We start from the raw sequence: 27900 nt of genomic DNA, 5'->3' as shown, positions 1-27900 counted from the left end.
ATTGCGATGCTGTGGACGATGTTCTGCTGCCAATGAGGGTTTGTTCACCTTCTAAAACCTTGAGCAAATATATATATTTACGGGGAAGCACAATAAACTAACAAACTTATTGGCAATATTTTATTACTACAATAAGTCAACATAAGTTAAGTATAAACAACTACAGCCCATGTACACATCACTATATGACCTCGAATAGATCTTGTGTGCAATATAAACATCAAAAATATTTGTTTGTATCCTGTCCAGTGAACGGCTTCGGTTGTTGTTTATTCTCTGTTTTCACTCCTGTCTAAGCTTTATGATTTCTACTGCTGTACTTCCTGTCCATCGTGTATCACTGTTTACATAGGATTTACTGAATGACGAAATAGATTTTTAAAGGTGGTGGTTAGGTTCTAATGAAAATCTTGTCATAGAAGCTTCCAATGAAGAAAATCTGGCAACCATGAATATACGTAGTAATCTTAATATTCTGTGACTCTTAAAAAAAAGGTACCTGGGAATGAATTTGTATACATCATCTGACCTAAATCACAAATGCTTAACTTAGGATTTAGCCCAAACTAAATAACCGAACAGAATAAAATCAGGCAGATTTTTATGTAGGATGTCACAGACAGAAAACATATCTTTTCCTACAATATTGGGGGTGGGGGGTTGGGGGGTTGATATTTGACCTGGTTTAGAGACTGTTAAGTATCTCCTAAATACCACTGCAATTCGAAGACCTAGCTCAGCTTTAGTCAGTGTGGTTAAAATTCCTTATCCTCAGAATGGAATCTGTTCTAGTTATGATAATGAAAATCAATTCTAAAAGTGACAAGTGAAAGTGACGTGACATACGGCTAAGTACGTTGACCCATACTCAAGAGTCCATTCTTTGCATTTAACCCATCCAAAGTGCATACACACAGCAGTGAACACACACACACCATGAACACACACCCGGAGCAGTGGGCAGCCATTTATGCAGCGGCCCCCGGGGAGCAGTTGGGGAGGGTTCGGTGCCTCGCGGTCGTGGTGTTGCCGGCCCGAGACTCGAACCCAAAACCTTAGGGTTAGGAGTCAAACTCTCTAACTATTAGGCCACGAATTCCCCCTCTGGACGGAATAGTTGTTTCACTTTTACTAATGTACCTCTTTTGTCTACATTACTCACAATAAAAAGGTCAGTGATCTCAGTTAATTCCAAGAAGCCATTAATAAACCTTTACATAGACACAATTGATCATAAATCAGACACACACATACACACACACACTCATAATTAATGAACCTCTAGCCTTTATTTAACAGGTTAAGATAGTGTAAGGGTCAGGCAGAGGAATAAAGGCGTGAGTCTGGGAAGGGCGTGTGTGTGTGTGTGTGTGTGTGTGTGTGTGTGTGTGTGTGTGTTTGTTTAAATTATGCATAGAGGTGCATCTTTATTTGCCAGCATAACATCTCTTGGCAAGTATTTGTTGCTAATGTAGATAAAATAAAAAATGGGATATAATTCCTTTTCCTTTAGTTACGGTATTAGAAGGAAGGTTAAGGATACTTTTTAGAACTGGAAACATGGCCTCGTGTCCCTAAGGCGATGATGCAGAAATATATATGCGGGAGAATCTGAGGACAGTGATGAATCACCTGAATGGCACGCAGGAACACACAAGTAGATTTGTTCAGATATGGATTTTCAATGACCCTCTTTAGGAAAGACCCGGCTTAGAAAAAAGGTAGCAGGTTATTACCGTGAAAAACCACCCTGATCAAATGGCTTGCATTGAGCCAACCGTAATCGTACATCACAGGCAAGTGAATGATTAAAATTCATACAGACAGGGTTTGTGATACAGAGTATAACAATATTAGGATGGATTTCACTCCACGGTAAGTTTGAAGACAGGGGATCAAATAGAAGGAGAAAGTAAAAGCAATGAGAGAGATACAGTTGAATGGAAAGGATGGCAGCAGTGCAAGCAAGGTTATGGTACAAACATAGTGCAGGAGTGTATTGTTACCCGCCACCACAAACGACAGTGTCCCAAAACATTAATAATACACTGTGTGTGTGCTCCACCATTCATTCCAAGCAAATGGCAACACACTTTAGAGCTGCACAAGGAACCCGAAATGTATAAAAGCAAATTAAAGGAAAGGAAAAGAGGAACTAAACTCTAAAATGCCTATACCTATTCAGTTTGTCTTACGTTTTCTCAGAAGTGTGATTAGTTAATGTCTCCCGCTTTTGTAGTGTACAGTTTCCAGAACTTGTTTCCCTGCTAAGGTTAATGTATTGTCGTTCACGTCAACACCGTAACACACATTCTGGTTATGTTAAGAGAATAATACAATATTGCCTCAAAGCCTAAACTGATCATTGAGTCGTGTATGTAGATATATAGCATGTAGATATGACTAGGAAAAATGAATCGTACTGGAAAATTGTTAGAAGAGATAGAAATAAAAATGACTTTTGACTTAATCCCATTTCTCCCACAGTATTTAGCAGTCACTGGTCTCTTGAAGAAGCTGTATGCTCTCTAGCGGTCACACGGTGGAGCTTGTGGGTGAAGATGGCTCAATAGCAGGCTGCTTGCAGAGATTAACACTGATTGGCTGGCAGAGTGAAGTGTGCTCTCTCCCTGATTTGCTTATTGTGTCACACAAAAAAGACGAGGGAGGGTATTGGATGAGAGGTGCTTCGCATTTTAAAAAATTGCTGTGTGGTTATTGATTGTGTTTAGATATTCCAAAAAAGGTCTCCATATAAACCTAAAGTCAGACGCAAACCCATCTCAGTTCCCCTTGGCATGAGCTCACGATCCTCTCTCCTTTCTCCATCCTGTGATGTCGGGATGTCCGATCGGTCAGCCCGGCGTATTCATGACAGTCTTGGATGAGTTCTGAAATAGAGGCTGCAGGAACATCCCTACTGTGCCAAAGACGCACACGAAGACGAAGATCCAGAGAAAGAGGCGATCGATTACCATGGCAACATATTTCCAGTCCTCGCTCACCTGCGATAGAGATAGGGACAGCAGAGTGAAGAGAGGGGGGGTAGGGAACGGGGGGGATTTGGAGTGCAAACGGAATGTGAAAAATGGGATGGAACAGAAGGAGATAAAGATCAAATGAGAGTGAAAATGAAAAATAAAATAAGAAAGGTGAGAAGGTGTTGAGGGGATAAAAGGAAAAGTGTAGGGAGCATGATTAAACGTTGATTGAGGAATGTGTGAGAGGGTGAGATAGAAAGACAGAAGGAGAAATGAATGAGAGAGAGAGAGAAAAAGAGGGGGAGAGAGAGAGAGATAAAGGTCAGGAGAAAGACTACAATGTGCAGACACTTCATTCCACCACAGACCATAGTGCTCTGATAAGGTGAGACTCCGTACCGCCATCGCTGTAACAATGAGAAGGGCTGTGAGATGGGCTGTGAGAGAGAGTGTTGCTATGGAGATCACTAATAACCATGTTAATGGGGTTGTGCTTACTGTAGGATGACATGAACAGAATTACTGCACTCTTAAACCTCACTCACTGACACCTTAATAGGAACGCACCTGTTTCATGCAGTGATAGAGAGACATGTGCATGCACAGATGTGCACAGATGACTATTTGGTGTTTACATTTGTTGATATTTGACTAAGCCACTTTACAACCTAAATACCATTATTACACAATGTCACAACAGTGCGTTGTATTTTTAGCCGAAAAATTTGAAAAGATAATACATTACAATTCTGTCACAGCTCTAAAGTCTTCAGCCTGTTATTCTCAACACCTGAGGATCTGTAAGGGTTATGTGGTTGCAACAGAATAATGCATTAAATCATGCATCTAAACCCATCAGTGGCAGATTTAGGCATGGGCGACATAGGTATCTGCCCAGGGAGGCATCTTGCCAGGGGTGGCATTGGGCACGGGAAAAAAAATGATTGGGCAAACGGGAATTATGCTGCCTGCACAGTCCGGTCAGAGAATAACATTAAAGTCCTGTGACTGCGTGGTGACGTGAGTGAGCGCTCGATTGGTGATCATACTTTGATTGACGGGTCTGCGCAGGCAGGCAGGCAGGCAGACTGGACTGCCGAATCAAATCGAACACACCTGTAATCTTACTGGGGAATAAGAGAAGAATGGGCAGGGTTTGTTTCATTCAATGTTCATTTGACACCTCTTTTGGTCACAATGATGTCTGTAATGAGAGCAGCATGGGGATGGTGCAAGCGAGTGAACTTAGAAATGAACAAATTACACGCTAATAATGGGCAAGAAAAAACGTGCCCGATTCCATAAACAAACAAACAAACAAACAAACAAATAAATAAATAAGACGTGAAAAAAACACACAAAAGCTACTGTAATAATATAAAATAGCATGTAATGAATTAGGCTAATATATCTCTCATGCTGTGCTATGTAGCTATCGCTAATGATAATACCTGAATTATTTATGGTATATAAAACTTATATAGAATATTCATAGAAATTATCTTTTGTTTTGTATGTTGAGGCTGGTTATATCTTTCCATGGAATTAATTCTTTTTCTGTTAGTTAATAAACTGTACAATGTGCGTAATGACATGCGTTCATTGCGTATTTACAGTAATTGTGTAACAGGTGCTTCAGGGTGTCAGACTTATATGTTGTATTTTGTACAGATTCAGGGGCAAGTGTGTACATGGTGTTATGTTTTACGGTTGGGGGTGGGGGTGTGGGGTTGCTGTAAGAGGGGGTTTCACCAAAAGGTGCCATCCAAGCTAGAACCGCCACTGAAATGAATCAAGCATCTACAACTTGAAGACCTGAATTTCCAAGTACTAAAATTCTGTAAGGTTATCTGAACAGAGGTCAAATTTATTTAGAAATAAAGCATTTTGATAGCACTCCATCTTAGAGGAAACAGTTTGCAGATGATAGACAATTTGCCTTTGAACAGAAACGTTTTTCTGTATCTGAACGGAAGCTTGATCTCCCGGACTCCAATCTTTACTTGTAAATGCTCTTACGTTAAAACACAACATAAAACTCCAGATTGCTTGTCAGAGATACTAAAAGTATCAACATTTTGATATCGATATTGTTGCTTTACTGTAAAAAAAATCTCTGAGGTAGGAAATTTGTACATAGTACAAATACATAGACACTATAAATGCCTTTTACAAATGGTTCAGAGTAAAAACTCTTCCAAGCTACATCTTTTTGTCTAAGAGTATATTCTCTATGTATCTATTCGACATATGTCCACAAATAGAGCAAATGAAACACTCTTGCTCTTCCTCTGCAGTAGGAGTGAAGCAGCAATGTCACTATTCACTATTTCACAGGAAGTGTCCTAGTTACCAATACAGGAGAAAGTTATCACTTCAGCCATATTATAGTAGTGAATCGGAGGAATTGTGGCTCTTTTATGGTGAGGTGTTTACAGTAGAGCGTCGGATACAAAATATTAAATATTCAAAAAAAGGCATATAGTTTGTAGACCTACTTACTAGACTTCGGAAGGAACACTCAATTAAAGTATCATACTAAAAAAGATCAAAAACATAACACAGAGAAGTAAAATTCTTTAACTGTATATAAAACTAATAAATTAACTCACGCTGCGATCGTCATCTTCACACTTCATGTGGCTGGCAATAAAACGCACTCCTTCCACAGCTTCCTCGAAACCTGGGCATGCCTGGCCCAGAAGGCCCTGAGGAATAGCAGCAGGAGGCTGCTGCTTTGTCCGTGGCAAAGCTGAGGTGCCCTCTCTGCCCTCACGTCCTCCATCCCTCAGACCATTCAATCCTTCTATGGATTCTCCACCGCTTTCACCCACCTCTCCTCCAAACTGCTTGACCGAGGCCCGATTAACGTAGCATGTGCACGCCTCGCCACTCTCTTGTCCAGAGATTCCAAGTTTCTCACCGGCACGACGCCGTTGCCGTAGCTTTTGCCGCTCGCTGCTGTTCCTGGGCTGTCGCATAAAGAGTAGTGCAGGGAGCTTATCAAGGAAGACCACCCTGACCCACGGGGGCATGGTGTGGGTGGTAGGAGAACGATGGTGCACGTTGAGCACACACACACTAGTGACAATGGAGAATGTGACAAGCACCATGGTGAACATCAGGTACTTGCCCACAAGTGGCACATCCAGAGATGTGGGTGGCACAATCTTGGAGATGAGCAGCAGGAATACAGTGAGCGCTAGCAGCACAGATATGCATAGCGTTATCTTCTCACCACAGTCCGACGGCAGGTAGAACACCAGAATAGCCAGTGATGTAATCAGCACACATGGGATTATCAGGTTGATTGTGTAGAAAAGTGGCTTGCGGCGGATTATGAAATCATAAGTGATGGCCACGTAGGCTGGGTCTGATGGGTTCTCATTGCGACGCCCAGGTAACGCAATGATGTCCCACTCACCACTCGGTGTGAAGTCATCCATGCTGGCCACGTCGGAACGCAACACTAGGTCTACTTCCATGCGGTCATAGGTCCAGGAACGGAAACTCAACGTGCAGTTCTGCTGGTCGAATGGGAAGTGCTTCACCTCGATCTTGCAGGCACTCTTGTAGATTGCTGGTGGCAGCCAGAACACACTACCGTCATATGAGACTACAGCGTTGGAGTAGAAGGAAACTTCATACATCCCATCAGCACTAGAAGAGAATGAGAACAGGTATGAGTGATGGTCTACACTGACTACATTTAGTCCGTGATAGCTCTGGGTCAGTGTACTGTTATGCTAAGGAATTCCATAATTTTAATATTATTAATGTTATCCTATGCAAGTGTATGTACTGATATCAGAAAACCCCACGATTTCTAGTTGTGCCACACCAATTATATCAACAAGTACTGTAAGTGTATATTCATAAAAAGCGATTAATTGCAAGTATAAAGGCAAGGCATGAAGGCACACAGATGAAAAAAGTTCAGAAAGGCAAGGCACTCACTTGTTGTAGAGGACAACATCAGGCAGCCAGATGTGTTTGGATGGAAGGCGGACCTTCTTCATGCCATCAAACTTATCCGGGTCCCATGCGAGACGGTAGTCCTGCCATTCCTGAGCAAAACCAATCAAAATCCACCATCATTCACTTTCATTTAAATACTTGCCTAATAAGTTTACGAAGTACGATTAAAAAAACTGATAATTATTTAAGTGCTCATGGACCAAGCTGGCTGAGATTGCACAACATGAGGCTTAGCTTCTTGCCAGGTTTCATAAAATTAGCCAGTTTCTACCTAGTTATTTTCAGTCTAATTCGTCATTACAACCTTGTAAACAAACCATATAACCACCATGCACTATGTAGTATCTTCCTTACCAATGAAAAGCAAATCTCTAATGAACAAGCTAAACAAACTTCAGTCAGTTAGCACTTTACTGCAATCCTACTGTACATTACTTGCTATTTCTTGCATTACATCACTCGATACTACTTTGCTATTTGCAATTCTGGTTAGATGCTAACTGTATTTTATTGCTAACTGTGTATTTTATGCTAACTGTGTTTATCTACATAATGGTAGCCTAATCTCGATTATTCTAAGCCTAACCTCAGAATTATCTTGACTGCTAATGCTAAACCGTGATAATAGATTTTTCTTGATTAGAAAATACAGAAGCTATAAATTTTGATACTCAGAATGACACCATTAAAAGTCGTTACGTACATGTACAGAATGAGCTGTGAGGCTAATGATTGTCTAGCGATATTAATGGTCATTTAGCGTACACCCTGATTGGCCTTGATCAGAAAAGAGCCATTAAAATAATTTCATTTTAGCTTTAACACCCACACACAGAGCTGAGAAGAGTACACAACCGTCACTGCTGTGAAGGCAACCCTGATGTAGCAGGGTTTTTACTGACAGTAGGTAACAATACTGGCAAGCCAGATTTTTAACCATGAACAACATGATCAGGTGATTCACCTCTGAGTATGTGTATATGTGTGTGTATCAAGTGTGTGAGTAAATAGCTGGCATCGGCCCATCGCTTGACCCTCGTTTAATTAACGCATGCATTTGGGATGTGTACACATGTGTACGTTTGTGAGTATGCAGAATTAAAGATGGTCGAGACAAAGGAAAGGGATGTGTGTTAGCGTGACGTAGAGACTGACCTGAGTTAGCCAGACGTTAGTTGTCATGATCTGCTCTCTCTCGTGCTGTTAACACATGCAGATATGCAGAAGAACATCAGTACTGTACATGTGTATCATTACGAGCTAAAATACAATCCAAAAAGTAGCAACTGCAATAAAACTCAAAAAGTCTCAAGAAACAGATGAATTATTTAGATATAACAAGTTTAATATGACAATAGCAATAATACCCTTAAAATAAAATAAATAAGAACATAAACGGTCAAAATCCATTATATTATTGGCTATGCTGTAGTTTTAAGCTTAGCATCAGTATAGCAACATTCTAGAATATCAATTCATTCCACTTTCAGGGCCGAGCAAACCCCTAGAGATCCATTACAGAGCATTAGTTTTAAGCTTGCTGCCTAGGTAACACACCTTGTGATTTACAGGGCACTAAAAGCAGAGGATGCAACAGTCAATGCAATTAGCAGACTATGTTCAATGAGCACTTTAGTAAAACTGCCTGTGAGAATAGACGCCATTTCAGTGTCAGTGCTCTGTTTCATACCCATGTGAGTGTAGAAGCTTTATTATTGTACATAATATCCCCGTTTATTTATTAATAAGTCAGTGACAGCATAGTGACTGTCACTGGTGCATCAGAACTGCAAAGGCAACATTATGTACTCATTCATTCATTCATTTTCTACCGCTTAGCCGAACTACTCGTGTCACGGGGAGCCTGTGCCTATCTCAGGCGTCATCGGGCATCAAGGCAGGATACACCCTGGACGGAGTGCCAAACCATCGCAGGGCACACACACTCTTATTCACTCACACACTCACACACTACGGACAATTTTCCAGAGATGCCAATCAACCTACCATGCATGTCTTTGGACCGGAGAGGAAACCGGAGTACCCGGAGGAAACCCCCGAGGCACGGGGAGAACATGCAAACTCCACACACACACCCTTACATTATGTACTCCACTTTTAAATAAATATACACTCACCGTCCACTTTATTAGGAACACTTGTACAACTGCACATTTATTTATGCAGCTTTCTAATCAGCGCCAATGAAGTGGCAGCAGGAAAATAAAACCATACAGATACAGGTTCAGAGCTTCAGTAATCATCAACAAACATCAGAAGGAAGAAAAGTGTGATCTCTGTGACTTTAGCCATTGCATTGATTATTATTAGCCCTTCCAGGTGGCTTGAACCAATGTGACTACTCTCATGAAAATGGCATTTCCACCCACAGAACTGTTGTGCATTCAGTGCTTTTTACACCATTCTGTATAAGCTCTTTTGTTTGTATTTGAAAATCCTCAAACCAGCCTTTCTAGTGGTTTGTCAAGTCATAGACATCACACTTTGTTTTCTTTGTTTTGATGATTGATGTGAACATTAAGCTCTTGACCTGTATCTGCATGATATTTGCATTGTACTGCTGCTACATGATTGGATGATTAGATACGCATGAATGTGCAGATGTACAGGTTTCCCTATTAAAATGAATGTCGAGTGTCTATGCTGTAATTATCTAAACAATCAAAAATGGATCTGTTTGGGCAGATTTTACATGCCCCATCTGCTCAGTTTACACCACATGTGTTCTCCAGGTGCTGTTGGCATGACAGCATGCTTTATTTTATCAAGAAATCTAATGGCCAAATGTTCAGTACTGTCCATAAATCATGGCTCAGTTCACTTGGATGTTGAACTGGAACTGGTATCCTGAGATGACAGAGAGGGATCAGGTTTAAAGATGAAGATGGCATCAGAATACTTGACATGTATCTATAAGGGGCAGATCTACAGTATGAACACTAAGATGGTGGCTACATGAGACCATTGATGATGAGGAATGGGTAGAGGCAAAAATCCTCCTGCTTGGAGAGTAAGAAAAAAAATGAGAAGCATTTTTTGGATATTGTCAAGCATGTGGATCATTTCTTGAATACTGGCCAGCATTATTCGTCTCCGGTAGTTAATGAGTCTTAGTGATTCCCGGATGGTCATGGGCCAAGTGATGAGCTTGTCGCAGACGTGTGGGCGTTCATAAATTTTACCTTCAGGCCGGATGCTGGATGATTTGGTCTATCTTGAGTGATTTCTTGGTCCTCCTCCCAGGTAATGGCTGCAATGAGGCAGCCTTCAAGAATAATTTTCTATGAATTTTGATTTGGAATGTACAGAATATACTGCTTTGAGCTCGGGCACTTGAATGGAGATAAATATAGTGCTCATTTTGCTTGAAGATGGATTAGACATTAGCTGTCAGGTTTTTGTGATCTGTAAATACAGTGAAGTCCCCTATACACAGTGCTCCATTATTACAGAGCTAGATTTATTGCCAACAGCTTTCAGTTTCCATTAGTATTAATTCCCCTTGAACAGGAGATAAGGTGTTAGATATAAGATTGTGAACTATTTCCTGAAGTAAAGCCCCATAAACATGTTTTATAGCCTATTTATGGAAGTGTGTACGATCATGAACAGATGAGGCTGACAGCACGTCTGCGATAGCTAACGGGTCATGTGACAAGCCGGTTATTCAGGGTCTCATAAGAGACCATATAGACAGACATGATAATTTGCCATCATATATTGTTTAATTGTCATTCACACAACACACGATGGTGCTATATTATTAGTGGTGTGGAAGTGTTGGACGTTGTACTTTCTCATACTACTCAGGCAAGTGATATTGTCACAACTGGCCTAATGGTGGCACCACAGCACAAGTTTGAGAACCCTTAGGCCTAGAGACAAAATTGCTCTCGTTGGATCCCTAGGCTAATGTCAAGCAAGTTTGTATGCCATGGTTAAAAAGACAATAAATGTTTCTTGACTTGAATTGTAGTTTAGGCCATAATGTGCACATGATTTTGGTGATGTCATTTCATAAAATTACATCATAAATAATAATCAAAATCCATTCATGTTGTTAAACAATATGGCTTCCACATGGCAATTTGAATTGGGCAGAACCTAAATTTCTCTAGCTGTAATTCATGATTGTAGGGTCACACAAGGGGGTGGTGGTATCATTTGTTGTTGCTTCCCAATAATGTGTCTGTTTCATGTGTCATAATTATTACAGTTTTTGTCACGGATGTCATTGTCTGTCATGTTTATAGCTGCTGGTTAGTTACGTTTACTATTCAAATGACTGATTATATTCCAGGCATCACCTCAGTTCTGGCTAATTGTTCTTAATTTTTAGTGTGACTGTAAAGTTCAGTTTAGTTTGTTTCTTTATGTTTCCGTATCCATGATTAAGTTTGAATGCTTTGTTTATCATGAAAACTATAACAGTACTGGAGTATCCTGTATACTCTGATTTACTGATTATTATCATTAGTGTATATTGTTTGCTCAAGACTGACAGATCTTGTGTTGATTTACGATGAGTCCTTAAATATATCAGATACCATAATTAATATAATGCATATTCAGTAGCTTTATGTTATGTTTCCTGCACAATTTGTAATGTGGAATAGAAAGCTGTCCTCACCACACTGATAAGCTGTGCCAGTGAAACCATCAGCTGCACGGTCACTAACTCCGAGCCATTAGTTGCTGGCCGAATGAGTTTGTTGTAGTGAGCAGGATTTAGGAGATGCTCGACCAGTCGCTCCTCTGTGTCAGCTCCTTGGATACCTATAGAAGGAACCACAACCATTTTTATCAGCAGAACTAAGAAAAAACAGTAACTTGTATGGTGCAAGAGCTGTCAATTAAACTTATTATCTTATTAAATATGGAAAGAAATATACGGATACATTTTCCAACTACTTATGTTCTCACTAAATGTCCGGAAACTACTGGCATTACTTTTTCATTCATTCATTCATTTTCTACCGCTTATCTGAACTTTTCGTGTCACGGGGAGCCTGTGCGTATCTCAGGCGTCATTGGGCATCAAGGCAGGATACACCCTGGACGGAGTGCCAACCCATCGCAGGGCGCACACACACACACACACACACACACACACACACTCTCATTCACTCAGACACTCACACACTATGGACAATTTTCCAGAGATGCCAATCAACCTACCTGCAATTCTTACATTTGGAATCATTTAAAGTAGCATTTTTCGCTATAATGCTAGAGTGCTATAAAAATGACTCTTGCTTGTTACATTTCTAATGAATTTCCTATGTGAGAACTTATTCTACTCTGTCTGTCAGACCACTATGGCCTTGACTAATAATTAGGTCTAATAAACTTGTGAAAATCCAAATCCAATAAAGTCCACTGATTTCTTCTGTGAAGGTTTTTAACTTGTCAATAATTAAGAGCTGTGAGTTTAGATCTCTTGCCATCTTTCTACTTTTTCCAACTGAAAATCATCCTTTTGTTGAGGCATTATGCAGCAGATGGTCCAGTCCCATGAGTCGTTCCCTCTACTGTGTTCTCATTCTATCTTTCGAATATGAGGCTTATTCATGCTCAAGGGTCAATATAAAGTACACATCTTACCGCTTTCATCTCTCTCCCTGACCATCGATCTCTCTCTTCCTCCTCTCTCTTTTCTCTCTCTCTGTTCAGCAGGCAGGAGTGATAGCTTTACTCAGCAGATCAATGAGGAGCCTAATTACGTGCCATAAACTAGCATCTCTCACTGTCATGCTCTGCATCTCTACTCTCAGCTTCCTCACTGAGCCTTACAGCATCTCCTACATCCCAGCTTCAGATGTCTGCCATGTTCAGTTTCCACATAATTCCCAATTATCGCATTCATCATTTGCTAGTTTGCATTTACATTATGGTCCTAGAGGTAGAATATATATCCTCCCACTGTCATGAGATGTGATGATGTGAAGACAAAAATGTGTGTGTGTGTGTGTGTGTGAGACAGAGAATTCAGACTGTACAATATTTGTACCAGCACTGGTTCTGATTATATAACACATATATGGTGCATGCTTCATATATAACAGCTGGAGTCCATGAACACTGTCTCTTTTTTTGTCTTTTGCATTTTCTTACTTGCAATGTTACATTGTCTCTCAGAGAAGGGACAGGATTGAGTCACGTTTGAATAAATCCACATATCTTTCCATCTCGTTTCCAGCACTTGAGGCTAGAAGCACACTTGTATAGACTGCTGTCGACTTACAACGTCCCTTCACTTAAACCAACAAGCCCAAACACGTTCCACCATGACAATGCCTCTGTGCACAAAGTGTGATCCATGAAGACATGGTTTAAAGAAAAAAAACAATGTCTCAAATGTCATACAGAAAGCCCTGACTTCAACCCCACCGCACACCTCTGGGATGAATTGAAAGCTGACTGCACTCCGGGCGCAACATCAGTGCCTGACATCACTAATGCTCTTATGGTTGAATGAGCACATCCGCACAACCATGCTCCAGAATCTAACAGAAAGCCTTGCATGTATAGTGGAGGTTGTTATATCAGCAAAGTAGGAAATAAATCATAAATTGGATGTAAAAAAAAACAAAACGTGTCATGATGAGATGACCACTAACTTATAGTGGATATAATGCTATATAGTGGATCAATCAAGTTTCATGCTTAATGATTCATTAGCAGCGATAATTTTCTAAAGATCAGATTCTGGGTAAAATCAGTACTGTACATACTAATATAAATATTGTAATATAAAAAAAATGATCTTTAAATAAAATTTGTCATAAAGAGTAAAACGTTTGTGTACAGAATGCAAATGAACTAAAAATCTAATGAGTGATTATTATTTTAGCCTATGTCTATACAGCACTACTACAGTACTTTTCACTTCTGGTTAGATGCTAAATGCATTTTGTTTCCTTGTACCCGTGTGCAATGACAATAAATTTGAATCTAATCTAATCGCATTTTAATAGTCACAACAAAAAATGTATTACAAATACACATGAAGCAAGAAGCAAGTTATACGATAACAACTTTTACTTCTAGTCGAAAATAAGCAATATGCTGCAGTTCATTTTATCAACCTCTCCTAAAACGAAACATCAATTTGTAAAGATCCGATCGATCTGTATCGACGTGACTACGAGAAGGAGCACGACTAAAAAGCACAGTGAAACTGTAGGACTCAGTCCAGGAGTGCAGACTGAACAAAGATCATCAATCATTAAAGGCACAATCTACTGTTAACCAGTCTCATAAAGTTAATAACGTTACATAAAACATCAACGTGTCAGTTGTACCGAAAATGATTAAAATAATATGTGTAATACGATTTAAATGACATTTTATCTTATGAAACCAAATGTGCTCTTTTCTCCCCTTAAAATAAATAAACCTCTAGTAGTTCAACTGTCACCTTCATTTACTGAACAGTCAGTATAGATCATTTATTACCTTTAACATATTATTTGAAACATACAGTACAGACCAAAAGTTTGGACACACCTTCCAAAAGTTTGGACACACCACCTTTTCAACAGGACAATGACCCCAAACACACCTCCAGGCTGTGTAAGGGCTATTTGACCATGAAGGAGAGTGATGGGGTGCTGTGCCAGATGACCTGGCCTACACAGTCACCGGACCTGAACCCAATCGAGATGGTTTGGGGTGAGCTGGACCGCAGGGTGAAGGCAAAAGGGCCAACAAGTGCTAAGCATCTCTGGGAACTCCTTCAAGACTGTTGGAATACCATTTCAGGTGACGACCTCTTGAAGCTCATCAAGAGAATGCCAAGAGTGTGCAAAGCAGTAATCAAAGCAAAAGGTGGCTACTTTGAAAAACCTAGAAAAAGACATATTTTCAGTTGTTTCACACTTTTTTGTTATGTACGTATATAATTCCACATGTGTTAATTCATAGTTTTGATGCCTTCAGTGTAAATCTACAATTTTCATAGTCATGAAAATAAAGAGAACTCTTTGAATGAGAAGGTGTGTCCAAACTTTTGGTCTGTACTGTATACCTGTAAAATTACACACCAAATAAGCATTAGAGATAATACTGCTATAAAATATTCCTCTACTGTATTCTGAGTAATTAAAGTCGGTTTCTGGTTCTGGTATGGCCAATAATAATAGGTCTAATAATAGTGCATAACTAAGTATTTATTCATAAATGAATTAAGTCATTAGAACAAAAAATTATTTTTATGTTTGTGTTTTTTGCTAAATTGGAAGTAAACTAGTAGCAATAAGTAAAATCAGGTTCATATGCTTTACATCACATGCACAGGCACACAAAAACAGTGTTTTCTTAATGCTCCTTTACATACATGTGTGAGAAACAGACAGGGAAAAGATGTATCTAGTGGTAAAAATCTAGTACTTGATAATATTATGAACCGCAGCTACTTTAATCCCTCTCCACTGCTTCTTTAGTTCTACCCATCCCGAGGCATTCAGAAATTTCACCAGTTCCACAGATTTTGGACCTCCACTGAGATGAGGCCGACTCTGTGAAAATCCTGAGGCATCTAGAGATCTACCAGCTCCATTTGGACTCTGCGATACTATAGAGGAGATGTGATCTTTTGCATCAATACAACATTTGTCCGACTGTATATTTATAATCACACCCTTCAGTGTCACCCATATGAGGATGAGGTTCCCCTTTGAGTCTGGTTCCTCTCAAGGTTTCTTCCTTTACCATCTAAGGCAGTTTTTCCTTGCCACTGCTGCCTGAGTCGCCTCAGACTTGCTCATTGGGGATAAATACATACACATTGTAAACTAAATATATCTAATATTAATCTTGAATTCTGTACTCTATTAATCTTTATATTATTTTTATAATAACCTTTTGTTTATGTTCTGTAAAGCTGCTTTGAGACAATGTCCATTGTAAAAAGCGCTATACAGTACAAATAAACTTGAATTGAATTGAATTGAATTAAAATGTGTGTTCCTGTAACTGACAATCTGAAACATTATGGTCTTTGATGCTGTTTAAAGTATAGATCAGAAAACAAAAATCCCAAACCGTCTGAACCACAGAGTTAATCATGTTACCGCATTCACGTTGCTTTGTCTTGCCTCAGCATAGGCATAAGAGAAGAAGTGCTCATTTCCTGTCTTGCTTATTACTATTGAATGGGTGTAGTATAATCAGGAAATCTGAAATGGGTATGCATTTAACATTAGTCTGTACAGCTATAGATAATGAGGTCACATTAAAATGTTTCCATATACAGCATGGCTTTTATAGTTTGCTTTAAGATCTATAACCTTTCGAACTCCTTGAACCTGACAGTGGCTGCAGAATTACGTTCCACACTCTCACAACTACATCCATTCCCTATTAATTTTACCGGTGTTATCAATAATCCATTGTAATTACTGATTATGCAAGATGAACAAGTGAAGATTAAAGAGAGAGATTAAGAGGTCAGAGAACAGTTGTCTGTATATCAGAACAAACGTATGCTACAGTGTGACAAATGGTTGTCGTTATTTCATATCATTCATGATGTGACGTATGACATATAGCTAAGTACGGTGACCCATACTCAGAATTCGTTCTCTGCGTTTAACCAATCCAAAGTGCACACATACAGCAGTGAACACACACACCGTGAACACACACACACAGCAGTGGGAAGCCATTTTTGCTGCGGCGCCCGGGGAGCAGTTGGGGGGTTCGATGCCTTGCTCAAGGGCACCTCAGTCGTGGCCGGCCCGAGACTCGAACCCACAATCTTAGGGTTAGGAGTCAGACTCTCTAACGATTAGGCCATGACTTCATTATAAGTAGCAGTGTTAATACAGGATTCTTTTAGAGTAAGGAGAAGGCTAGCTTTTATATTTTTTTGGTTGCATCAGCATTTATGTGGAAGTGTTCGTATAAAATCAAATTGTATTTGTGAACTAACGCATATTGGCTTGTGCCTAGGACAATGTCAACGATGTAATATAATGGCAAATGCTTAAAATAGGGCCTTGTTTGGTCAAGCCGTTATACGTGGAAGGTCTTAATCACATTAATTCGTCCATGTGCGCTTTATGAAAGAATTCCTCACTTCTGAAATACAGAAACATCATTCTTTAATGAATGTGTGGTAAAGTTTACAAGCATTGCAATAATGCTTGTAATTATTTTGCAATAATGCTGTACAATCTTTTTTCACCTGTTTGTAAGAGTGATTCCACTGATGGGGTACAGGTAGCATGTACAGTATGTTTTACTTAATACAATTATACATAATACATAATACACACAGCATACAATTGTTTGCTTTAAATTTTCTGGTTTAGGGAAGAACAACATTAGAGAGATGATTATATGTCCACATATTTTGGTTCAAATAGTGTATTTACAAGCAGGGTTTTCTAGACTTTCATATTTTGTATTATTATGTGAATCCATTTAATGTCTCATGCTCAAGACTTAATACTCTTGCACATGACTCATGACTAATTTGCATTTTAGTTCCCACAACATTTACATTACACAACAGTGCTATGAAAAGCTTAGAATAGTCCACAGGCCATATGTTTCACACACAGCTGCAGCATGTAAAATAAGTAACAATAACATACATTTAAAAGAAAAGTTATTTGCACATACGTATGAATATGATGTTTTAATATTGACTGAACATCTTCATTGCGCTACACAGTCCCAAAAGCAAAGAGAGATTTTTTTTTCTCTGAAGGTGTTAATGAGCTACTTTATAGCTCATTACTAAAACCTATCTAAAAACTATTACTATCTCACTATCTAAAAAATAAAGTGCACTCATTCTTCAATTCTTCTTCTTTCTAAAGTACATTCATGGATGTCCAAAATTTCCTCAAGCAATTACAATACATGGCAGTTCCTTTGTTAACATTGTATTGTAACATTGAGACGATCCACCAAGATTTTAACCCTGAACTGCTCAGTTGTAACTTGCTTTCAACACAAACACCAGCCAAATGGGCAAATATTACACTTTATGGTTTAAGTTTTAAGAGTTAAATAAGTTGTCATCACAACTGTAAAATCAACCCCTTTGTGGTTTGCAGAATCGGTCTTGTTCTGCAAGATACCTCCAAGCAGTCACAGCAAACAACTGGTAGAAATGTGCTGTTTTTCTACCTACTATATTGTGCATAATGTTTATAGGGATGATCATTTTTAGGGAGGACAACACAGCAATTTACATGCAAAGGGAGCTCAACTTCCAGGCACTTGTCTTCCTGCATTTATTGGTCCTGTTCCTTTCTTTGCTTTACCAATGCCATGATGGCAAACCTGGAACACAAACAGCAGAGCAATGCATGAACACTGTATACCTATACTTTTAACCTCCTGTGTCATCAAACTGGTGCTTTATTTCCTGTTCTTTCTATTGTATTGTGCTTCTTATCCATCTCCTTGCAAAGAACTTTCCTGATAATCCATACAGCTGGACTATATTGAATTGTTCTCAATTGTATTGAGAGAAGATAGTAATTTATTGATAGCTATCAGGACAGGTTAACCAAAGCGTTCTTTAAAAAAAATTGATAACAGCACATTTAAAGCATGGTCACTGAATTCTTTTGACATCTCCATTTCTTCTTTCCCCTCTAAAATGATTTCCTTTCTTTAAATGCACTATAAAAGGTTTTAGATCGATAGCACTTTTGACATGATTTATTTTTGTGGGACACTCACTTCTCCTGGAACTGGTTCAGTCTGACCACACATGCTTGGAATATATGTACCATAGGGGGAACAAAAAGGGGGAAGATATTGGACTTTCTGGAATTGGGTAGGGGAGATAATTTGGCATGGCTTGTGTGGACTTGTTTGAGCATCTCTAAAAAAGAATATTGGCTTGTTCTAGCTTTTGCATGCCTGCTATTCTGCAAAAACAACAACAAAAAAAAAAAAAAAAAAAAAAAAACCAGACCAGATGTTAAAGGAGTTTGCTATCCTTCCTTAATGTATCCAAGTAATTCTCAGTAGATTTAGATATTATAAATTGAAACATGTGACAAATAAATAGCTCACTAACTAGCTGTCTAATTTGTGGTTATAATAATTGCTAGCATACAATCAGTGCTCTATAAAAATCAATACACTCACTTGATCTTGAAAGAGGCCAGAACATTAAACATTTGTTATACTTTTATATTGTAGCTGTTTTTTACTACCTGTGCTTATATTACCTGTGATTTCACACAGTATAAACACTGACACTGCCTCGTAGTTGTTAGCTAGCTAGCTAACATTATGGGACAACAGGGATGTTTATCTCTACAGCAAATGTTAGTAAGCTTATATCAACATACTGTATATCAACACCCTGGGACCCTCTCAGATGTGAAGAGCTGATGCGCTCCAGACCACTTATGCACCTTTTCCCCCGAGGCAGTGTGAGATCTGGTTCAGAGCCAGAGCCTAATTTAAAATCAGTTCTTTCTTTTTCGACACCCAAAGCACTGGCTCTGAACCATGAAAAGTGGTTCTTAAGTAGCAGCAAAACTTTGCAGGTCTAGACTTAAGAACCGCTTGCGTCAGGGGCTGTGGGCGGGGCTACTGTGACCAACAAGACAAAAGAGAACGTCGTTAGCGCCATTTTAACATCATTTTAAATTGGGATTTCCCGCGTTTGGATGCCAACGAAGGTTTGCAAAGCCATGAGCATTAACAGTAAAGCAACATCCGACATTGTTGATGCTGTGTTTGTGTTTGCCATTCCTGCGCTAATGTTGCTGTATAACGTTGTATACAGTGAATTAACACTCGGCTCTGTGATGGCTCTCTAGCACATGGAAAGGCAAATCGGTTCCTAGAAGGCTTGCCAGGGGAACCAGCTTCGAACCAGCACCAGCACTAGCTCTGAACCAGCACCCGGTTCTTTCTGGTGGGAAGCGGGCATTAAATGTTCTCAGGCACTCTCCAGGACAAGGACAGCAGTTATGAATAAGACATTTGATACGTTTTCTCTTTGATACGATCAGCACTGTGGGGGAAGGTACATAATGATCAAATCTGCATTATTGGCTTTGTTTAAGAACCGTTCATTCTCTCTGAAATTAAAGCAAGTAACTTTCACCTTTTGTTACATTCATGCTGAGTTGCAAAGCAACTCAATCCAAAACATGGTGACACAACAAACAAATCATGCAACTAATACCTCAAGTCTTTATTTAGAGATAAGTATTTTGACTCCTTTAAAAATATGGGATATCACTGAACACTTGAGCACACTGATTGAAGCCTACGTTTAAATGTCCCATCGTGTTGTGTGAGCAAAAACCTAAAAGGTAGAAAGCTGCTTCATCGTTCACTGAGGCAACATACAGTAGGTTTACTTAAAACTGTTAGCTGCAGTAAAACTGTAGCTATAATATAATGAGATTTATTTTTATGATTTATGATATTTATATATTCGAATGTGAAGCAGCTTTTTAAGTATTAGGAGACAAATTGTAAAGTTATTTGCACATACGTATGAATATGATGTTTTAATATTGACTGAACATCTTCATTGCGCTACACAGTTCCAAAAGCAAAGAGAGATGTTTTTTCTCTGAAGGTGTTAATGAGCTACTTTATAATTAATACACACAACAATACTCTGCAAAAGAAACCATTTTAAAAAATAAGTAGTCATGTGTGTCAGTCAATTATCTAAATAATTTACATAAATCTCACAATAAAGCCTTCAAGGGTGGTCTCTAGTTGACAAAAGTAAACACAAGGATAAAACTTTAAAGCTATAAGCTATCAAGCCTACCAGCATTAGCTAATTAGTTAGCATTAGTAAATCAGACTAAACTGACATCATTTAAGTTGCTAGTACAGTACTTCCAGCACAAAGACACCACATAGTTGCTAGTAATGCCAGAACAATAATTTTTCATAATAAATAGCCTATCAGTGGCTAATTTAGCTTATATTAAGTCACTATATTAATGTATGATAAGTTATTCCTGGAGGCCCTTCAACCCATATAATTAAGGGCATGTTTCCAGGAAATAAATCAGTTATAAAGTTATTTCAACATTTAAGACTTTAAGGGGAAAAAAATTGTATTCAATATTATAGTTCTGATTTTTTTCTGAGGAATAAATAGCAACAGTAAAACTCTAATTTCACATAAATAAGCATCATTTTCTGAATTTAATGAGAAAATGAAAATAATATGTAGATGGATTTGGTATTCATAAACATAAGTCACACTTAAAGGGGAAGTCATGGCCTAATGGTTAGAGAGTTTGACTCCTAAGGCTGTGGGTTCGAGTCTCGTGCTGGCAATACTACCAGCACGAGACTTCATTCTGGTTGAGAACACTTGCATAAAAAGGCTAAATAAGGAAACATGCAGCAAAGCTCCACAACCCCTAAGATCAAATTCTTCCCTGACATTTAATGCGCTTTAAATGACAACCACAGCATTAAATGCAATGCGTATAACAGCATGTCATCGCCAACACTTGTATGAATGAGCTATGTTTCTGGAAGACGTGTCTTTGAACTGAAAAGCAGAACAGGCTTAAACTTAGATTCATTTACTGATTTGTTTATTTCTTCCAGCACTGCAGTGCAAGGATCAATGTGCTGGGAAATGCCTTTCTTTCGTTTCTAAATAAAACCACACACTCAAAACCTTGTGTAACATTAATGAAGATGTACATAAACATATATAAGCCACTCGATATCTCACAGATGAATTAAAATCATAAACTGTACAGTAATTTCCAAGTTATATACTAATGTTTATTAGGAACACTTGTACACCTACTCATTCATGCAGTTATCTAATTAGCCAATCATGTGGCAGCATAAAATCATTCAGATACAGGCCAGTAACTTTGGCCAATGTTCATATAATCCATCAGAATGGTGAAAAAGTGTTATCTAAATGCCATTATTGTTAGTACCAGACAGCCTGGTTTAAGTATTTCTGTACATAGCTGCTGATGTACTGGAATTCTCAGATGCAACAGTCTCTAAAGTTTACTCAAAATGAAAAAAAAAAGACATCTTGTGACAGGAAAGCTGTAGGTGAGCTACTGAGCTACAAGAGCAGAAGACCACATCAGGATCCACTTCTCTCAGCCAAGAACAGAAACCCGAGGCTGCAGTTAAAGACTGTCAAAAGACTGGACTGTTAAAGACTGGAAAAATGTAGCCTGATCTGATGACTCTAGATATCTGCTGAGGCACACAGATGTTAGAGTCAAAATTTGGTGCCAACGGCATTAGTGTATTTCTTGGGATACTTCGAACTGTTTATACCAATGAAACATCACTTTACTTCAACAGACTACCTCAGTATTGTTGCTGACCATGGACATCCCTTTTAACCTTCTAGCATGATAAATTGTTTAATGAACATGAAATACAATTCACTGTCTAGCTTTAGGACACCTTTGGGATGTGGTTGAACGGAAGAATCACAGCATGCTAGTGGAAACGCATGATGCTTCCATATCAACATGGACCACAGTTTTGACAGCATAGGGATGCCAAGACGAGTGTTCCTATTGAAGCTATCGTGTAAGTCAATGTATATTTGCCTTTTCCTGTTTAAAACCTTAGCTAATTCATAGCTCATTTATAGTTTGGCAAAGAAAGTCTTGTGAAAAGTGTTGGCACCCTTCCTGATTTTTTATTTTTTGCACGTTTGTCACACAGGGCCGTGTAGGTTTGGATTTTGTTTTCTCTTAATAATAAAAAAACTTCATTTAAAAACTGCATGTTGTGTTTACTTGTGTTATCTTTGATTCATTTTTAAATGTATTTGATGATCTGAAACATTAAAGTGTGACAAACAAAAAAAATAATTCAGGAAGGGGGGCCAACACTTTTTCACACCACTGTATTTTGTTATGTTTTAAAAGGATGGCCCACATTTCAAAACAATTTAAGTTTTTACTCTTGAATTGCAAATAAAATTCCAATAAAAATAAACCAATTATAATGGGAGATTTCCTATTTCTTGCAAAGTATGTGATATATTTTACAGTGAGGTTTTGCTGAGGTTTTCATCTGACCAAATGAACACTCTTAGTATCTGTACTACAGATTTAACTGTAAAAACATAATACATAAGAATTTGCACCTTGGTTACTTCCCATTATACTGTAGGATGATTTGGAAGGATGTCCCACTTTAATTAGAATTGAGAGCTATAGAACTGCACTATAGAAAGTGCAAGCCTTTGAAAGTACAGAGTTGATGTGCATTAGCGAGAGGTGTGTGTGTGTGTGTGTGTGTGTGTGTGTGTGTGTGTGTGTGTGTGTGTGTGTGTGTGTGTGTGTGTATGTGTGTGTGTGTGTGTGTGTGTGTACTGAGTTGTATGGAATAGGTGCTAAATATAGAACAGAAGGTGACCTATCCCCCATACCTTCAGTAACTGCAAACTCCTCTAAAATTGAGATACATGCATTTGCAACAGATGTATGTGAATAATGATGTGATAAGATATTGAAGATACTGAAATTAGTGTTATCATGAAAATTTTATAATAAATCTATCTGCAGAATAAAGAATTCAGTAATCTACCGATCCTGCATTTACATTATTCATATAGCGACTTTCTGATTTGATAATACTCCAAGTAAACAAGTCTGTCTGTACAAGCTTCCATTGACAAGCTATGCAAATTTCCATGAACATGATGGTAGCGTGTATCAGGACAAACTGTCTCCTGTTTTTAAGCATAATCAGTGTTATATTTGTGTTAAATAATTCCAAAAAATATAACAGCAGTCCTGTGTTTCTATCAGCCCAATACCAATTATCATTCATTCATTCATTAATTCATTTTCTACCGCTTATCCGAACTTCTCGGGTCACGGGGAGCCTGTGCCTATCTCAGGCGTCATCGGGCATCGAGGCAGGATACACCCTGGATGGAGTGCCAACCCATCGCAGGGCACACACACACTCTCATTCACTCACACACTCACACACTACGGACAATTTAGAGATGCCAATCAACCTACCATGCATGTCTTTGGACCGGGGGAGGAAACCGGAGTACCCGGAGGAAACCCCCGAGGCACGGGGAGAACATGCAAACTCCACACACACAAGGGGGAGGTGGGAATCAAACCCCCAACCCTGTAGGTGTGAGGCGAATGTGCTAACCACTAAGCGTGTCCCCCAATACCAATTAATTACATTTAATTATATTATTACTTTGTGTAGCACTCTTTTAAAAAAGTATTTTTAATATGGTGTAGTATAAATTGTGTAACATAAATATGTAGTATTTTTAAGAAATAATCAAAGAGCATAATCTAATATAAGAGTACTTTAAAAGTAAAGTTTAGTACTTTTTCCAAACCTACAATATGGCAGGTAAAGTAAGACTTTATTTAACATGTCTTACAATATTTTAGCACTGAAACATGCCTAAGAGTGAGTTACTGTAAAACTGTACAGACAAAACGTTTCCTCTTCATATAGTCTCGGGGAGATTTTCTTCTCTACTGTTGCCTATAACATGCTCATTAGGAATAAATATATATTCATTTAAAAATATGAACATTTTTATTTATATAAAACTGCTTTGCAATTTTTTTTTTGTTAAAAACACTCTACAAATAAAATTGAATTCAGAACTCATACAGTATTTAGGTACCTTGTCATTGTGGTGTTTGTGCAGCGTTACAATGAATCGAGACTGAAGTCAAAGACAAATTTATGGTACGATAACAACCCCCGTCCTCTCTGTGTTCTTTATGTTCAAATTATCATTCAGTGCAGTAAGAAAATGCATCCATATCTTTACTAAGTGCTGATCCTGCTCATCTTTTGTTTCAGAGCAGAGATACAGGGTTGTGGAGCATTTAAATATTGCTGCACTCATCTTTGGCGTACTCGAGAGAATGCAGTAGGATCGTGTGGAGAGAATGGCAGAAGTGATGATGGATGAAGCCTTGGGTGGTACAGGTGTACTGACCCTGTCTGCCCCGGTTATTGATTTATGATGGATAAAGTAGTGATGTATATCAGTCTGTAACAATCCATCTTCACTACTCTCCGGAGGTAGAATCCATCTAGAATTGCCACCAATCTGTGCATCTTTATGTGAAGAAAGAGCTGAATCGCACACTACCATCACAGCAGGGCCAGACCTGAAACACTGATGCTAATTGCTCTTAATGATCGTACTTAATGATGCCAATCTAGATGAGAGGAATTCTGTATCGATTTTTGCTTTGGCTGTGAAGATACCACTCTTAGATTGCCTTGTCTTACTTGGCACCTGATAGTGTACTAGGAGAGCTGCAGTGTTTCTGGTGCTTGCCTTAGCACGGCTGTCATTATGTCCTTCTTGTTTGAGGGTTATTGTGGCTTATCTACTGTATACATAAGCCCAACCTTGATTGTGTGTATCTATACACAATGTGTAAACACAGCACATGTATTTTTGTGGACCAGCTACATCTCTAAGTTATGGAAAATGGAGACCGTTCCATTTTTTTCTACAGTGTTATTTTATGTGTCGGTGCATAAAATATGTACCGAGTAGGTTTTGCTATTTACCGTTAGTGTACAGTTGTAGTATACATTTGCTGACATTAGGATGAAGCAAAGCAAGCTCTAGCTAGCTAACTGAGCTGCGCTAACTCTAACTTCTGAGCACGGTACATTTTAAAAATGCAGTTTCTCCTCAAAGCAGCATTTACAGGGCAATCAAATTAAAAGGAAGATGACAAGCAGGCCCATACAAGACCATCTGTTATGCAAAGTGTGCTATCTACTGTATGTAGAAGTCATATTGAAAAGGTGCTGTGGACACAACAAAAAAACATTTTTTTGTTTCTTTTATAGGTTCAGATGAATCTATTTTTCTGAAAGTTAGAGTATTCACCAATACTGGACAGAATAAAGGAGGTAAAACAGGAAATGGATAAAGAATGATTAATGATAGGCTGAAAAATATTAACTTATTTTATGTCATACGCACGTGGATGACTAGAAAATGGTACCGTCACCACGAATAATCCTGAATATAGGCTCAGAATCCTGAGCTCATTAACCCCCATCAAGTGAGTGCTGCTGACTGGATGATAGTTAATGAGAATACAGCTGTACTCAGCATGCTAGTTAATGAACCTTGTAAGATAGTGCATTTGCTGCCTCGTTTCCCTCTGTGAATTCTCTCTTAATGAGTCACATGAAGAAGAATGCAGAATGAAGGATCTATACTGATGCTCTTTAGACCCTTTACTGGCTGTGACCTCACTTTATCCCCTTTGATTTTCAAGTCCTTCTTTTGTTTTACTTCTCTGTTAATCAGCCTGACTTTGATGAGAAAATAATATCTAAGCTGATTTTCACAGCTTTGGGCTGTGTGTGTGTGTGTGTGTGTGTGTGTGTGTGTGTGTGTGTGTGTGTGTGTGTGTGTGTGTGTGTGTGTGTGTGTGAGTGTGTGTGTGTGTCCACATCTGTAGTGTTCACACTGCAAGTAATTATTCACTGTCTTGTTCAATACTGTCAATGACTTTCTGTTAACATCCCTGATTAACACAAGCTGACACATTCACACACACACACACACACACACACACACACACACACACACACACACACACACACACACACACACACACACACACACCAATGCCAAGATCCAAATATCTGAACTCTACAGACAGATGTGTGCATACACACTTACTTAAGGCTGCTGACTGATAGAAATGGTTAAATAAGATCTGATCTAATCTGTCCAAGTCATTAGTACACATGTCTGGTTAAAGGATGGCTCTTATCCACACACACACACACACACACACACACACACACACACACACACACACACACACACACACACACACACACACACACACACACACGGCAGAGAGAGAGTGTGTGTGTGTGAGAGAGAGAGAGAGAGAGAGAGAGAGAGAGAGAGAGAGAGAGAGAGAGAGAGAGAGAGAGCGCTCTGGTTAACAAATGGAGCTATAGTATGGTTCATCGTACTAACATCACGTCATCAGTATATTTATTATGATTAATAGTAAAACAAAACGCACGATAAATAATAAAAGTGATGTTTTATTTCGGGCTTTTACAGGAATATTCCTTCTATAGGCCTATATGTACTGTATGGGATGTAACCATGCTTTCTTAAATTCCCCTGTAAAAGATGCTTATCATGTTTATGGACGTTTCTTTGATATAAACTCGAATAATCTGAGATAAGGCGAGCGCGCGCAAACGCACACACACACACACACACACACACACACACACACACACACACACACACACACACACACACACACACACACACACAAAATAGGACACGCAAATCCGTGTGTTTTCTCTTATCTCTTTATCCCCTAAATGACAGATGTGACTTACTTGTCGCAGTGGCCAGCAGTAGGCACAACGCGGTCCATGGAGCCATGTCGGCTCGGATGAGGAGGACATCAGTCGCAGGAATATTGTTGGCGCGCGCGGATCGGTGAGCGAATGGGATGGAGAGATGGACACTAAGCCCAGAATAACCGAGTGGTGGGCTTTCTTGTGCTAATTAAGCCTAGAATGCCTTTACGTCCACCCTGGACTTAAAAAGAATAATTTATCATAGAAGAAAAAAGGGCGCGTGTTACGAGATCCCAGATATATAAAGGGTTGCTCATGACGCACAAGAAGCGCACCGTTAGTGATGCGAGATTCGCTCAGGAATCGGTTCAATATGAACAACTCTTAAAAAGACTCGACTCTATATTTTTTTGTCGATTCTTTTGTGTTTCACACTATGTTCATGTATGTCTAATAAATTGTAAATGTTTAATAAATTCAAGGACACAACACGTGACATCTAAAAATATGATTAAAAAATCATTTGAGAGGTATAATATATGACATAACGTTTTTTTTTTTTTTTTTTTTTTTTTTTTTTTTACGGAACCTG

General features: G+C 38.8%; 1 protein-coding gene across 1 annotated transcript; it reads right to left on the bottom strand.

Annotated features, from left to right (window-relative positions):
* Position 1: 1 nt before the first annotated feature.
* On the bottom strand, positions 2-27676 carry chrnb2 (cholinergic receptor, nicotinic, beta 2). The gene is made up of 6 exons (XM_027148552.2): positions 27345-27676; positions 11611-11756; positions 8115-8159; positions 6939-7048; positions 5594-6641; positions 2-3005 (listed from the first exon to the last, which is right to left on the bottom strand). The coding sequence occupies exons 1-6, from the start codon at positions 27388-27390 to the stop codon at positions 2856-2858; spliced, it is 1545 nt and encodes a 514-aa protein (XP_027004353.1). The 5' UTR covers positions 27391-27676; the 3' UTR covers positions 2-2855.
* Positions 27677-27900: the final 224 nt, after the last annotated feature.

The sequence above is a fragment of the Tachysurus fulvidraco genome, chromosome 3 (genome assembly GCF_022655615.1).
Source record: "Tachysurus fulvidraco isolate hzauxx_2018 chromosome 3, HZAU_PFXX_2.0, whole genome shotgun sequence".
NCBI classification, from domain to species: Eukaryota; Metazoa; Chordata; class Actinopteri; order Siluriformes; family Bagridae; genus Tachysurus; species Tachysurus fulvidraco.
The sequence above is the reverse complement of the archived record's forward strand: the minus strand, read 5'-3'. Positions and strand labels throughout refer to the sequence as shown.

Excerpts from the sequence above, each read along its gene's own strand:
- chrnb2 (XM_027148552.2), bottom strand. The coding sequence starts at position 27,390 with ATGGCTCCATGGACCGCGTTGTGCCTACTGCTGGCCACTGCGACAA. Across the intron at positions 8,160-11,610 it reads TGGCACAGCTTATCAGTGTG|CACGAGAGAGAGCAGATCAT; the intron begins GTGAGGACAGCT and ends ATGTGTTAACAG. Across the intron at positions 7,049-8,114 it reads CTAACGTCTGGCTAACTCAG|GAATGGCAGGACTACCGTCT; the intron begins GTCAGTCTCTAC and ends GGTTTTGCTCAG.